This window comes from Haemaphysalis longicornis, unplaced genomic scaffold, assembly GCF_048455015.1.
Source record: "Haemaphysalis longicornis isolate Haplotype H1 unplaced genomic scaffold, Haemaphysalis longicornis Haplotype H1 scaffold_12, whole genome shotgun sequence".
Classification (NCBI taxonomy): domain Eukaryota; kingdom Metazoa; phylum Arthropoda; class Arachnida; order Ixodida; family Ixodidae; genus Haemaphysalis; species Haemaphysalis longicornis.
Genome location: NW_027526225.1, coordinates 86,729,962 through 86,744,343, shown reverse-complemented (window position 1 = coordinate 86,744,343; position 14,382 = coordinate 86,729,962). Strand labels below are relative to the sequence as shown.

General features: G+C 47.0%; 1 protein-coding gene across 3 annotated transcripts in view; it reads left to right on the top strand.

Moving 5' to 3' along the window:
* The window catches only part of LOC144162928 (sodium-dependent glucose transporter 1A-like), a 91,989-nt gene extending 80,293 nt beyond the window's left edge, over nucleotides 1-11,696 (top strand). For 2 of the 3 annotated variants that reach the window (XM_077693655.1, XM_077693656.1), the window contains exons 3-5: nucleotides 1,201-1,327; nucleotides 3,074-3,232; nucleotides 10,528-11,696. In XM_077693655.1, the coding sequence (XP_077549781.1) occupies nucleotides 1,201-1,327; nucleotides 3,074-3,232; nucleotides 10,528-11,564 (1,323 nt within the window). In that variant the 3' untranslated portion in view covers nucleotides 11,565-11,696. The remainder of the gene's footprint in view (nucleotides 1-1,200; nucleotides 1,328-3,073; nucleotides 3,233-10,527) is intronic. The other variant, XM_077693657.1, reaches the window with a different exon arrangement.
* Nucleotides 11,697-14,382: the final 2,686 nt, after the last annotated feature.

The following is a 14,382-nucleotide window of genomic DNA, read 5'->3' as shown; positions in this document are numbered from 1 at the left end:
ACTTTTCGCATTTTCTTTATTAACTTTATTTCTTTGTTCGGTAATAAAATCCAATGTATATCCTCCAAGTCTGGTTCTAATTCGCTCTTTGTACTTTTTGTAACCACAAATAGCGCCTTCTTGGTGCTATCCAACTGACTGTACCCCCCCCCCCCCGGTAATGGATGCCCCCCCTTGCAAAACGTTCTGCGGACGCCCTTGGCTAACACGGCTGGACACTAACGGGACGAGGCTTACGAGGCCAACGAGGTTAAAAAAAACATGCAGGAAGAAAAAAAAAAACGAAACAGCCGGAACCGTAAAAAGCTGATTCTCATAACTTTCAACCATATAGCGCAAAAGACGAAGACACAGACAAGTAGACACACACGTCTTTTGCGCTATATGGTTGAAAGTTATGTACCAACAAGCCCAAATTTCTACGCTACTGATTCTCATGCCAATGAGTTTCACAAGAAGTTCCATTTCTGGCTCTGTTTACACGGTGACGCGGAAATTTTCGTTCCGATTACAGAGTTTTTTTACGTTATCTGAATACGAAACCAACCAAATCACAGGCTACTTTTCCGTTTAAGCGGCAATTGCGCTTGAGCGATTTCTGTTTATGGAGATTCCGCTGCAAATACCGTTACCCGTTACCCACCTACAAATTATTATATGTTATACTCATTACTGAAGCTAAAAAAAATCACCATCTTCCCGTAGGGGAAGCCTGAGTAGTATGCGAAGCAGCCATTGGGTCTACTGAAGTTCCCATTAGTTTTCAGTTCGTCGTTTCCGTTGACGTTCAGCTTTGCGTGCCTTCGTTGTACCAGAAGCTTCTTCGCGTAGTTTGAATGAAGGAAGGACATAAGACGCGTTCGTAGCACATGCTCCCGTCTCGGTTTGTAGCGCAGTGGGAAGAGCGGCACGTGTCTCCCGTTGGGGCCAGAGAGTCGTGGGATCGAAACCGGGCGCCGCCTAACTATTTCTTTTTATAGTGGACTGCGCTGACATCAGCCCAAACGCTTACGGGACTGAAGAGACGCGCATGCGCAGTAGAGTGCGGACAAAGACAACGACAACGAGGGAGGGAGGGACACAGCCCCGAGCATGAGATGCTTCGCATCTAAAATAAGGTTCAACTGTACTTCTTTTTTTCTTCGTTGGAGTGGTGCCTCGCTAAAGACACTAGCCTTATGACCTTCGTGGCCCGCGCAGGGTCTCGTCCTGGCGCTCTCGGGAGTCGCGCTTCTCGACCTGGCGGAGATCTACCGCTCGGACGTCCCGAGCGTCTCCCAGCTCATCACGACGCGCTGCGTCGGGGGACTCCTGGGATCCCTGCTCGGTAAATTATGCTACGTGTGGGACACTGATTCCTACCAACCACCATCTTCTTTTTATCCACCATTTTAAAGCGAAACTTTGTATGGCTAGGCGAAGAAAAAAATCCTCCGGTCCTGTGTACGCAGAAAACTTATCCCGCGCATTCCTATAGGTGGTATTCATTGAAAAGTTGAGCTGTCAACTTCTTCGCTTGGCAACACTGAAACGGCCACAAACATGGCCAAAGCGCCACGGGCAATGGCGCGGCTTATTCCACTGCGGCCGCACGCCGCGAAGAAAAAAAAATAACACCGGCGTGCGTCGTCTGCCCTGTTTCAGCCCGATTCTCAACGGTGGTGTCAACAGAGTTGGTATTAATCGCACTTACATTGAAGTCGAGGCATTACTTTGCGTTCGGCGGGCTTGAGCCAGCTAGAGCTTGGAATGTCCAATCTATATCATGTGATTAGCACGGACAAGTACCGCCATCCCGCGGAGCCCAACGTAACCAGTGACGGCGCATTCACATGGTTGCCTGCATGCGTGCCTTGCTATTGAATACAGGTTATACGCATGCGCAGGGAGTTTCAGGGAGTTAGCAGTAAAGGGAGAGAGTGTGGCTGGGTTATCTTTGTGGCACAGATCAAGAGATAACGGCGGGAAGGGCGTGCTGCGGTGCAGGTGGAGCAGCCAATGGCAGGTACAGCCACGATCAAAAGTTTACGGACCAGGAAAATGGCAATTTTAGGTTATTTCTCTTCCGGTAGCAGCCCGACAAACTGCCGTGCGCATGTGAGAAGTCGTATAGTTACGGAAGGGATGAAAAATACGGCACATAGTACGCTGGGCCGCCGCGCGGAAGAGAAATAACCCAAAATTGCTGCTTTCGTGGTCAGTAATCTTTCGCTTTTGGGCGCACTTCGAAATGGGAAGGGCATGCGTCGTACGTAAAACACCGGCCGTACCTCACAGCTTCGCTTGGGCGTGGGCGTGGGCGCATTTTTCGTGGGCGCATTTTTCCGATTTCTCCTGTGAAGCTGTTCGTAAACGAATTAAACGTATATAGTGCGTACTATCGGAAACGTATGAAAGTAATATTGGCCTTTACGGCGCGCGGAAGTCCAGGCCAAAGAGCTCCAGGTGTAGTGAATGATCTGTTAGTGGGCAACATATAACGACATGGATATGAATGAATGAATGAATGAATGAATGAATGAGATATTTATTTAACGACAGGTGCTGCTGTTAGGGCACCTGAAGTAGATAAAAAATCATCTGTATTTGGGTGTAGAAGGCCCTCGGTATAAACTGTTATAATGGTCCTGAAAAGCGTTTTGAGCACACTAAATGAATTAGCGCGATCGTTAAGTTGGGTGGTCAGCGTCATCCGTGGCAAGTATACCATTTTTACGTGCAGCGGAAAGCTCACACTTTACTCGCAAATTTTGTTCCGCGTTCACACCCTTTCCTGCGTGTTTTGGGCTCCGCCATCTTCCCGCACGTAGGCCATCGATTCTCCCATGTGCGTCACGGAGAAGAAGCGTATTAGGCTACAGGGTAAAGCTTCGCATTGACTCAGTATAATACCAGAGTCCTTCAATGCTTCAATACTCATAGGGAATTCTTCTAACTTCTTTTTTCGTAACCAGACGCAGCGCTGGCTCCCTCCTTCTCCCTGTACAAGCCTGCCGTACCTCCGTGCTGTGTTTGCTGTGTTATGAGCTTTTCCGGAACTCATGCGTGCTACTGCGGTCTTCACCGTTTGCAGGCGGCAAGCTGTACGACACGTACAACACTCAGCTGATGTCGGTCGTCATGATGGCGCTGGCATCCATATCGGTGCTCATGATACCGCTAAGCGGAATCCTGTGGGTCGCGCACGTCATGGCCTTCATCGGGGGCATCAGCTTCGGAGCTTTCGACACCGGTGAGCATCGTGGCGAACACGCGGGCTACGCAGAGGGTGTCAATCTGGCGACGCCGCCGCCGCATGTGACGGATTTCAACATACCCGTTCAATTCGCCCCCCGCTGCGGTGGGTCAGTGGCTAAGGCGTTGTGCTGCTGAGCGCAAGAACGCGGGTTCGATTCCCGGCCGCGGCGGCCGCTTTTCTGATGTAGGCGAAAAGCAAAAACGCCCATGTGTACCAGATTTCGGCGCACGTTAAAGATCCCCGGGTAGTCAAAATTAACCCGGGGCCCTCGACTACGGCGCGCCTCATCGCCTGCGTTGCGTCGGTGCGTTAAACCCTACAACGAATCAATCAATCAACCATTCAATTTGCTTCGTCGGTGCAAAATAATTGTCCGCGCATCTGATTGCTTCGCGGCAAAAGTCGTCGAAATACGATAGACATCTGCCCCCCTTCCCTACAACGTATGACACTCCCCTGTCCCCCCTCTCACCCCTTGCGTTCTTCCCCTCTCCGCTCGCCCCTACCACGGTGAAGTAAACTCAGGTTTGCGCAATTCAATTCAATTTTCCCGCGTTCCCACTGCTCGCGCGCCGTCTGGTGAAAACTTTTCGTTTCTGCTGTGCTTGGAGCAGCTCGTGCCAGCCTCTTTTGTTTAAGGGGGACTTACCGGATCACATTCCTATGGGACTTCTGAAACCACGACCCACGGACTTCAAAAACATCCTGTACAAAAACCAAAACCTTTAGAAACCCATAGAAATGTTTCTAACAGACTAGTTTGCTTCTTTTTGAAATATATCGCTTCTTTAATGAAATACAAAATAATCAAGAAATGCATTTTTGTTTATCTAGCTTACACTAGATAGCGCCAGATGTGTAATAGCGAGATTTTTATGTTTTTATTTCAGTACAGAAGGGACATATTTCTATAGTAAGCAAACAAAGCCGTTGTGAACACTTATTTGTACTTGTAAAACTTTTCGTATTGGTGCCCGATCGTTCTTAACCTGTGGGCGATGAAGTACTAAGTCCAATACGAGTGCTAACAGGTGAGTTCCCCTTAAGTGTTGGCTTTTATCCCCCCCGTTTTGTTTCTTGTTTTTTTCATTTCCGATAATAAAAACTAACATAACGTGTATTCTGAATAAAAAAAAACACTGGGACCCCCGATGATGTACTCTAATTTTACCTCAAATATGGCTAAGGTTTTCATTCCCCTGAATAATGGGGACGTGTATGTACGGTCCATGGGAGAAGTTTTAGTAGTCTGGTACTCTCTTTCCCACATATTTTGTGTTCAAGCATACTTTCCGTGTTTGGTCGAGCGCTTCAGTCGAGGTGTCGACAGAGAGACCAAAATTTTGGTGTTAGGGTAAACCGATGAAAACCATTGTCCTCGAGAAATATTGTTTCTTAATATTAGCGAATCAGGATACATGGGGAACTCGCCATTAAGTAGCTAAGCCATCAAGTGGCTTTACATAGTAACTCATGGTAGCCACCAGCACGTGGCATGCGTAGCGCTAAAGCAGGCCGTGGCATGTCAATTTTATTACCCGGCGGCAACACTGGAGTGTGTACGTACAAAGCCGCGAGGTAGATTTTCAAGATTTTCAAGATTCTCCAGATTTCCACTTGAGTAGTTATTTAAAAAGCGCGACTGCCAATTAAGTTTTGTTATTTTTCAAATTACTCCACTTTAAGAGCACTTGACGACACAAATATCTAAACAGAGTTTTAAAGACGGTAGTCTTTCTTGGGATACTCAAGCGCGAACATTTTGGTCTGTCTTCTGTCTGTATGTATGACTGGCGATCTGACCTTCAATTCAGCCGGCTAGCCAAAAGTTAAAATGAATTCTTTAGTGAGGCGTTTGCATAGGCAAAACATTTTATATCTAGTAAATCTAGAAATATCCCCCATGTTTGTCAACATTGTTCAGGAAAAAAATGGCCGCGTATCTGCTCATTTCGGTGCAAATTTCGACGAAAGACGATAGTCGACTGGCGCCTCTCCCAAGTAGATGCCTCCCTTCTCTTTCCCGCTCACCTCTCCCCCTGTTCATCTCCCGTCTCGTTCCTCCCAATGTAACACGCTAGAGGTTTGCTCAGGTCAATTTAAATTTACCGCGTTCTACTGCTCCAAGTCGGGTGGCTCGATGCCAGCGCTGCCGTACGGCGTAGACGCGCGGGATTCGAGGCACCCTACTCAAACGTTTATGGAACCACGTTTCCCTACTCCACGAGTGTTCCAAGCGGAACGTAAAACCTATCTAGTGGAACCTTTCGTTACTGTTGTCGTTTGATTTCCTGAAATGCCGCCACGAGTTGTAGTAGCGCGGGCAACAGCAGGCGACGGAGTGAATTTTTTTTTGCTGCAGTTGATTTAATATTCATTTGCTATCGCAAAAACCAAACATCCATGAATTAATAAAGGAACACTGCAAATTGATTTTCTGCCTTACACTTGCGTAATGTCTTGTTCTTTTTCAACAATGTTGACAAGTATGAACATTGACACCGGACTTAGACGTTTAGATTTGGCTCTGGGTATATAAGACTACTGCGCAGCTTCTGTTTCACTTTGGCCGGAAGGCGGAATAGAGTCACAGACAGACAGACACACAGACATACAGACATACCAAAATTTCTGCGCTTAAGTATCCCAAGAAAGACTATCGTGTTCAAAAGATAATATTTGAATTTTCGGAGGAGAAACGCCATTACATAACTAGAGTTTGCAGTATCGTTTTAATTAAAAGTAGATGTGTACTAGATTTTTGCGAGAGTGAATAAAAAAAAAACGCGCTGGAAGCAATGCTTTAACCACGAAATAAAAACGAGCTGGCGTCCAACCCGAGCCTCGCGCTCGTGACTCCAGCGGTAGCTCCCAAAAGTGCCAACAGATGGCGTGCCAGCAGTGCAAACGCGGCAAAATCAAACTCCGCAAACCTGAAATGGGTGGACCGAGACAGGAGGGAAACATATTAAGAGATGGGCGGATGATGCAGGAAAGGCAGTTACGTGGCAGCGGCGACAGAAGACTATCGTCTTTCGACGACATTTGCAGCGACGCAAGCAGATGCGCGGCCAATTTTTTCTGGGTGCAGTACATCGTTCACTTTTGGCACACACGAGAAGCTGCAGGTTCTCCAGGCACATGTTTTCAGAAAACACGCGTCTGCGCCTCCTTGTGCCGATAATAACCATATGCCACGTATTTGCCTGAGAAAGTGATATCGTTTAGAACATGTAATTTTGGCACCCAATAACGTCAGTTTTGCGTGGTGTTGCATGAGCCACGAACAGTGAATCACTCATCATCATCATCATCATCAACAACAACAACAACAGCAACAACAACAACGGCCTACTCAGGCCCACTGAAGGGCGAAGGCCTCTCCCATTGTCTTCCAACCGCCCCTGACCTGACCCACTGGTGTCTATTGTTGGCACCGAATTTCTGCATTTCATCCCTCCATCGTGTTTTTGGCCGCCCCCTTCTTCTAGGCCCGTCTCTTGGTAGCCACTCTGTTACTCTAATTGTCCATAAGTCAGCAAACTTTATTGATGTGAGGGAGGAAGGGGAAGGCAGGGCTAGAGAGGGGAGTGGAGCCCTATTTTCAGGACCTCAGTTTCAGCTGCCTTGAAATTCACTCTTCGGATCGGCAATCGCTGAGTCTTGATGGCGGAGTTGGCCAGGGCTGCCTCCCATGTCCCTAGTAACGTCTGGAATCTAGGACATCTGTCTCTCGATAATCACTTGGATTCCAGGACTATAGGGAACCACTCCTACTTTATCGCTCATTAAAGTTTCATGCTACTACTACTACTACTAGTGGGTTGATTTCTTAGAAGTTCTCTGGGGGGCATACAATGGGACATCCTCAGAATGTGTTGGAAGAGATTTGCTACCTATCGCATTTCATGCGGAAGAGATTTGCTGTCTGTGGCATTTCATGTTCGTGTATGGTGTTCGTGAACACTAAGCAAGCTTATAGATTTGTGTATGAAGGTGTTTGAATTTTCCTTAGTGTTTGACTTTCGTAGGTATTTAGGTGTTTGTGTGGTGGGGGCAACTTCTGTCTGCTGGGACGAAGCTTGGTGAGGCGTTCCTGGAGGGTTCCAGGAGGGGGAAGACTGTACGAGTGCTCGGATTTGGCGCGGAGCGTTAGGAACCTCGCTACCTCATCGGTCATCTCGTTTTCGCCTAGTTCCTCGAAACAGGGGCACCAGATGATGGTGCGTTTGTGCTTCAGGGTTGGAGGGAGAATCGTCTGCGCGAACTTGGGGACACTGCCTGCCACTAAGTTTAAGATGGTTCTTTTCGAGTCCGCGAAGTTGTTCAAAGATTTTTCGTTGTTGTCACCCCATCTTAGGGCTAGAAGGACGGCGCTAGTCTGCGCTTCATTCGTGTCCAAGTCTTCGATGGTTATGTAGTCTATTAGTTCGCCTAGGTGGTCCACCGCTAGTTTTGTTGAGTTCCAGTTTGCGCCTGTGCTTGTATTCGTCTAGACTCTGTTTCTCTGCTGTTGGAGGGTTTTCCTGAGGTACTTCATTATGGCGACCCTTCTGTCCTTGGGGAGGATGGGGTGCATGTTCTTGGGTAGGTTCTATGGGATCAGGCTTTTGCGTTGAGTTAAGGTCATGTTCGTCATCCAGCCTTCCTTGATTCTTGTGGTGCTCCCATTCGGCGCAAGGTGGCTCTTCCTGCTAAGTCTTTTTTGGCAGCTAGTACAGCTTCTCTTAGCTCTTGCACCGTATTAAGATGTCCAGGGCTGATAGTTAGTCATTTGATATATAGAGAGGGAAACCTGATGGTGCCTTGCATGCCGTTTTTTTTTTTGTTGGCCTCTATGATTTATTCTTGGGTTTTCATGGTGATTTGGAAAGGAAGACTACATGTGGCTCAGCTGATTATGAGTGCCTGGACAAGTCCGAGTGTCCCTTTTCGCTCACGTCGCTTCTGGGTCTTGTCATTCTTCTTGTGATCCAGAAAAGTTTTGTTGTCGTGTTCTTGAGCTTCTCCATCGCTGCATACATATGGTTATTACTGTGCACTGTCATTCTTGGTATTTTTATGCTTTTTTCGGAGATGGTCTTTGTTCCAATTTGGGTTTGGGAAGGCAGTTGTTTCGTTGGGTAGATTCGGATGTCCTCGAGTTTCTGTGAGTGTGCGGGGCCGTTCTCTCTTGCCTTTTCCACTACTACGTTTGTGGCGTCTTGCAGTTTCCTTTGCTGCCGTAGGTTTCCTATGGAGGCCCATAGCGTAATATCATCTGCGTAGATGACGTTCCCTACGCCCGTGAATTTGTTAGGGCTTCCCTATACAGTCGAGCCTCGTTATAGCGAAGTAGTATAGGGACGGTGATTTAGTTCGTTATATCCTATACTCGTTGTAGCTGTAGAGCTAAAAATGGGTTCGAACCAATCGGTAATCTGGCTCCTGAAAATCCTTGATACCAAAACGCAATATTTTGATCTTCGAACGTGCTATAAACAATGTAGCCGTTATCTTTCTTCTAGCGGGCGGCATTTCAAGCTCAATGAACCAGAACATGAAACGGGAAATTACAACAAAATCAAGCTCATTTGACAAAACAGGCCTGCGTTCCTATTTTTTCGCGTAAGGATGTGATCTTTGTCTGGTGGCTATTCACAGCACTGAGCAGAGTGAAGTTTCCGCAGTGCCCACAAACAAAGGGGACTTTTTTTCTACTTCTGCAGTTTTGGACGCTGGGCGTTTTGCCAAGTGGCTTCTCAGCGTACTGCTTAAATATTTCTTTGTTATATCCGATAGTGCGCTGGCCTCACAGTTTCACTTTCGTTATAAAAAGAATAAGGGTCATTGGAATGAAGCGTGGCCTACCAAAGTTCGTATTTAGTTCGCTAAAGCCGATAATTGGCTATATCAGTGTTCGTTATAACGAAGTTCAACTGTATTTTGATCATCGTAATGTTGAATAACACGGGGGAGATGACGAATCCTTGCGGGGTGCCTTTGTTTGGCATTCGGAATCAGTCATATCTCAGGTTTTCCATTCCTACGGTTGCTGTTCGGTGAAACAGGAAGGCTGAACAACATAGGCAGCAAGAACGGATCTACAACTTCACCAGACCCATGCACGAACGGTAACGTTATATCTTAGAGTTGTATGCCATGAGCGCTACATACGATAATGATGAGCATGATGACGAGAATTGTGATGATAAGGGTTGTGGTAGTGGTGGTGATTAATGTTTTGCTTTTTTATCGGAGCAGTAGTGTAATCAACCTTACAGGTGACGCCGGTGCGTCTCACCTCACCTTCCTGAAATAAAAAAAAATCTTATTGTACGTGTTTTTGTACTTTTAAATTCTTAATACGTTTTATACCGCCACCGATTCCGCTTCCCCTTTCATGGTTTGCGGCAACTCAAATCGTAGTGCGGGAATGCGCACGGAAAAGCGGCACATGCTTTTCACGCTTTTCGCATTAATAAGCAACCGATGTTGCCATTGGTATATTTGCATTCACTGCAATGTAATCTAGTGTTAGAGGACAACTATTTTCTACGCTTTAGTGTCCCTTTAACCGCGGCAGCTTACTACTTCCGCGCTCAACACAGCCCTCGAAGGACAAGTCAGCGCGATGGACAAGATACGAAAGAAAAATAAACAAAACGAGAGCTCGTCTTCTTTATTCTTCCTTGGTGTGATCTCTTGCGCGCTAAATTTATACTATATACTTACCAACTTACCCAGCCAGCCAGCTCACTGAAGTTCGCTACAAAATTTCATTCAATATTTCATGACTGCAGTCACATATAAAGGTGATGTGGCCGGGATTGCGACGAGAGTGCCACGTCGTTTAGCACAGCTGTTTGTTTACAGAGATACAAAATGCTACGACTCGTACGCAACAGCAGCACATCCTTGTTTTTCGTGCAGTGCACTTTGTGATTCGCTAATGACATCCTTCTTTTCTCGCCAAAACGTCGAGCGTGCATCCTTGCCAGGGGCGATTATTGATCTGTACGTAACCGAATGCTCGACACAAACCACCTTCTTTTCAAATAATAACCAAATGCAGGATATAGGGTTACTGAGAAATCAATATGCTTGGTGTGTCGTTCCATATGTCACCGAATGCTTGTTTGATATACTGACTTTCACTACGCAGATCCAAACGTGCTTCAATTTTCTGATAAACGAACGTGCTCGGTTAAAAAAGTAACTCCCATTCTTCAGTTTGGTCATTTAATTTGCCTATATTCCTTTAAAGACGTTTACCTAACGTTAATAAGGCTTGAAATGTCCCCTCGCAGGCGCTAACGTGTGGATCATCAAGCTGTGGCCCGAAAACAGCAGTCCCGCGTTGCAAGTCTTCCACCTGGCATTTGGCGTCGGCTGTCTCGTGGCCCCTCTGATCGCCGAACCGTTCCTGTCCAAGGTGGCGAGCGTGACGTCCTTCAACGAGACGCAGAACCTGACGGAGTACCTCACCTCAAATGAAACCAGTTACACCACTTTAGAGCCTCTAGAACTGCTGAACCAAACCTCACCCGAATACGGCACTACTACTGTCCACTACGCGTTCGGAATGGTCAGCGCCTTCCACCTCATCCTCGTCGTCTCAATGCTCGTGCTCTACTTCATCGACAAGGCCGACTTCAAGCCGGGGAAGTCTAACGACGAGGCTGGCTCCGACAAAAAGGTCGAAGATGTGCGCTTTACCAGGATCGTTGTGGCGTTGCTGAGCGCCTACGTGTGCGTGTACGTCGCGCTGGAGTGCACTTGCTCCCAGATGCTAACGGCGTACGCTGTCAAAAGTGACCTCCACTTCTCCAAGTCTTCGGCATCTCGCGTGGCGGCTGTCTATTTCTTCTGCTTCGCGGGAAGTCGCCTCGCCGCAGCGCTGATGACCATCAAAGTGTCCTCGTTCCAGATATTAGTCGGGGCGCACGTCATACTTGCCGTGGCAGCCGTCATGCTCGTCATCTGGGGCTCCACGAGCTCCAGCGTGCTTTGGGCCGGCAGCGCTTTAAACGGCATTGGTCAGGGCCCCGTGTACGCGGCGGCGGTCGCCTGGACTGTCGACTACATCGTCATGAGCAACAAAATGATGTCGATAGTCATAGTCACTGCGGGAATTGGCGCCCTGTCACCACCGCTTCTTGTAGGACTGTTCCTTGACCGCTATCCGAACCTTTTTCTCTACGTGTGTTTCGGGGCGCTCTTACTCTGTGTGGCGTTTTTCGTCGGCATGTATTTTTACGTAAGGAGGAGGCCACTGCTCAGTGCGAGCAAGGAGGTGTGCGCGAACAGAACCGGTGACAAGGCCCGCGACATGTCTTCTTTTTAGCGTTCAGCTACGCGACCGGCTCCATTCATTAGGTGATATCCTCGTGAGAAAAAAAAGAGAACATCTTCGTTTGTCACTCAATAAAATTTGAATTGAAGATCCCGCGTGGATATTAAAAAAAATGTGTGAAAATGTCGTCCCTCTCGTTTGCACAGTAAGGCCCGGCCCGATGAGCGCGCCTTGCTCCGCATTCAGCAGTCCGCAACACGGCGTGCCTCTCCAGCGTCTCGTTGACAGTGCAAACAAATCTGTGCACTGTAACCATCTCAGAGCTACCACTTCATAACCCACGGACTTGAAAACAATCGTGCGCAAATACAAATAGCTTTACAAATACATTGCAATGTTCAGAACGGCCTAGTTTCCTCACCTTAGAGATTTGTCCCTTCTGTACTAAAATAAGGAACTAAAACTCTTGGTTGCTAGACAGCTAGCGCCATCTAGTAAAAAGTGGCGAAACCAAAACGCGTTTCTTGTTTATTTTTTATCTCAGTAAAGAAGTGAAATATTTCTAAAAGTTGTTAACTGAGCTGTGAGGAACATTTATATGAATTCGTAAAACCTTTCGTATTGGTACACGATGCTTTTTGGTACACGACTGGTGCACGATTGGTACACGGTGGGTCATGAATTAGTAAGTACCACAGGAATGTGGTCACGTGAGTCCTCCTTAAGTAGCGGCACTTGCTGCCTGTCGCTCCTTTTTTAAAGTGAAAGCTTTCATAGTGGAAATGATGGCGTTCTGTCCAAAAAACTAATACATTCTCCCATAGACAGGTTGGTCGACCGAAAAGCACTGATAAGATCTCTGAACACACGGCGCGTGCGTAAAACCGGGCTTCTATTGTGTCAAAACAATTACTCGAAAATCGCGAAAAAAGGGACAGTTTGAGGTCAGACTCAATCATTAAGAAGGAGAACAATTATATACACTTTTCTCATAAACCACGTATCGGTATGCATTTAGATCGTTTGTAGATGTCCTTACTTAGGCGGCGAAAAATCGTCGCATGGGTTCGTCTTGCGTGTGTGATTTGGGTCTTTGAAGGTTTTACGACCGACTAGACGCACTCAGCGAAGGTTGGACGCGCTTTCAGCTTCCGCGCTTCTCCCGACTTTCTTGAGGAAGGGATCGCCATTTCGTCACCGTTACTTCCGTTCCTTCCTCTTTAGCCTCCCTGCAGTGACTCAGAGCTCCACATTACAAAGAGGTCGCGGGAGGCGAGGGCCCGTCGAGACGCTGTGCGACCGGCGCATCAGCAGAGGCAGGTGGCGAGCAGCGCTACCACTTGAAGCCTCCCTAACAACGTAGGCCGCGGAGCGAAGGCAACGCTACCGCAGCAACGTGATCTTTTGTTCGCTGTTCCGCAACTCAGGGAGCAGATCGACGGCGAAAACTGTTGCAGACATAGACCATCTGTTGCTTCCGCAATAGCATTAATCCGGGCAAAGACGCGCAAACCACTTTTTCGTGGCGAGACACTCTCAAAGCGTAGAAATAACGGCACCTTGTCTTGAAAGAAATCTGGAAGGCGCCAATGTTAATGGAGGACTGCACAACATGCGCATCGCGTATTATCGTCGCGCCTGCGGTAGGTTATATGGGCCAGTCACTCGGCCTTCTTCGAATCAATCAATCAATCAATCAATCAATCAATCAATCAATCAATCAATCAATCAATCAATCAATCAATCAATCAATCAATCAATCAATCAATCAATCAATCAATCAATCAAAACACACAAGCAAGCAAGCAAGCAAACAAACAAACAAGCAGAACTCAATGACCTTCCACTCTGTGAAGAAGGAGGACCAGCAAAGCTGTGGTGCCGAGCCTCAACGTGAGCGGTAGCATGCTTTTACCGGGTCGAAGCAAAGCACGTTTGTTTGAATTTGCGAATAGAATACCTCCTGGTTAATTACCTGAATGAAACTTTCTCGAAATAGAGTTTTATTTCAGTGGGTAAACGTGGAGCTGTCCGTTTACCTCCCGTAGAAGCCCATATATTCACCGCAAACGAGAATTTCGCAATATTTACAACTTCACGGTGGACTTCCTTTGAAAAATAAAACTCGACGTAATGTTAGAGTCGTCTTAGCTGCTAATTCTCATATAATTGTTTCCGGATAGCAAATAAAACAAGAGTTTGAGCCACTTTCTGTAATGATAGTCCCTCCGGAGATGGACGTGCTTTCCTGTGAAACACTTAATGCGGGAAAGCCATCTTAAAAAACCAAGCTTAGCACGATTTCGTAAAGTCGGCTTCACCTCTAAGCACAAGTGCATAGCTGAAAAGACATTTTTTTTTATGGAAACATAAGCCATCAAGTCGTAGGGCCGACGAAGGCCCTAGGACTTTTCTTTAAATTGTTTATGACTTTTTCCTTACGGTGAAGGTTCGGTGCAGTTTTATGATATCGGGGATTTGAGTGGGCACCGCAGGGTGGCGCTACGCTAACGTGTGATTTTTGCCTACATCTCTCTGTTGCCGGAGGCGATCTGTTAGGTCCTAGCTATAGAGAGAGCGTGTTGAAAAAAAAAATGGCGCCAGTGCTGTGAGTGCTACTTGAGAGCCTTGTGCGGGGGGAGGCAAGAGAAGCTCTCTCTACATCCAATGAAAATAGCGTTACATGGCAAGGCAATGGTACTATTACATCAATGGGGCGTTTAATTCACACGGAAGAAGCTAACCTCAGGCATGAAAAAAAGATTACTCTGCTTTGTGAACGACATGTTTGAAAACTGTGCTACTAAGGATGTCTATATGACGCATGTTTTTTTTTTTTTTTTTAATTCGCAAGCATTTCTTGAGGAGA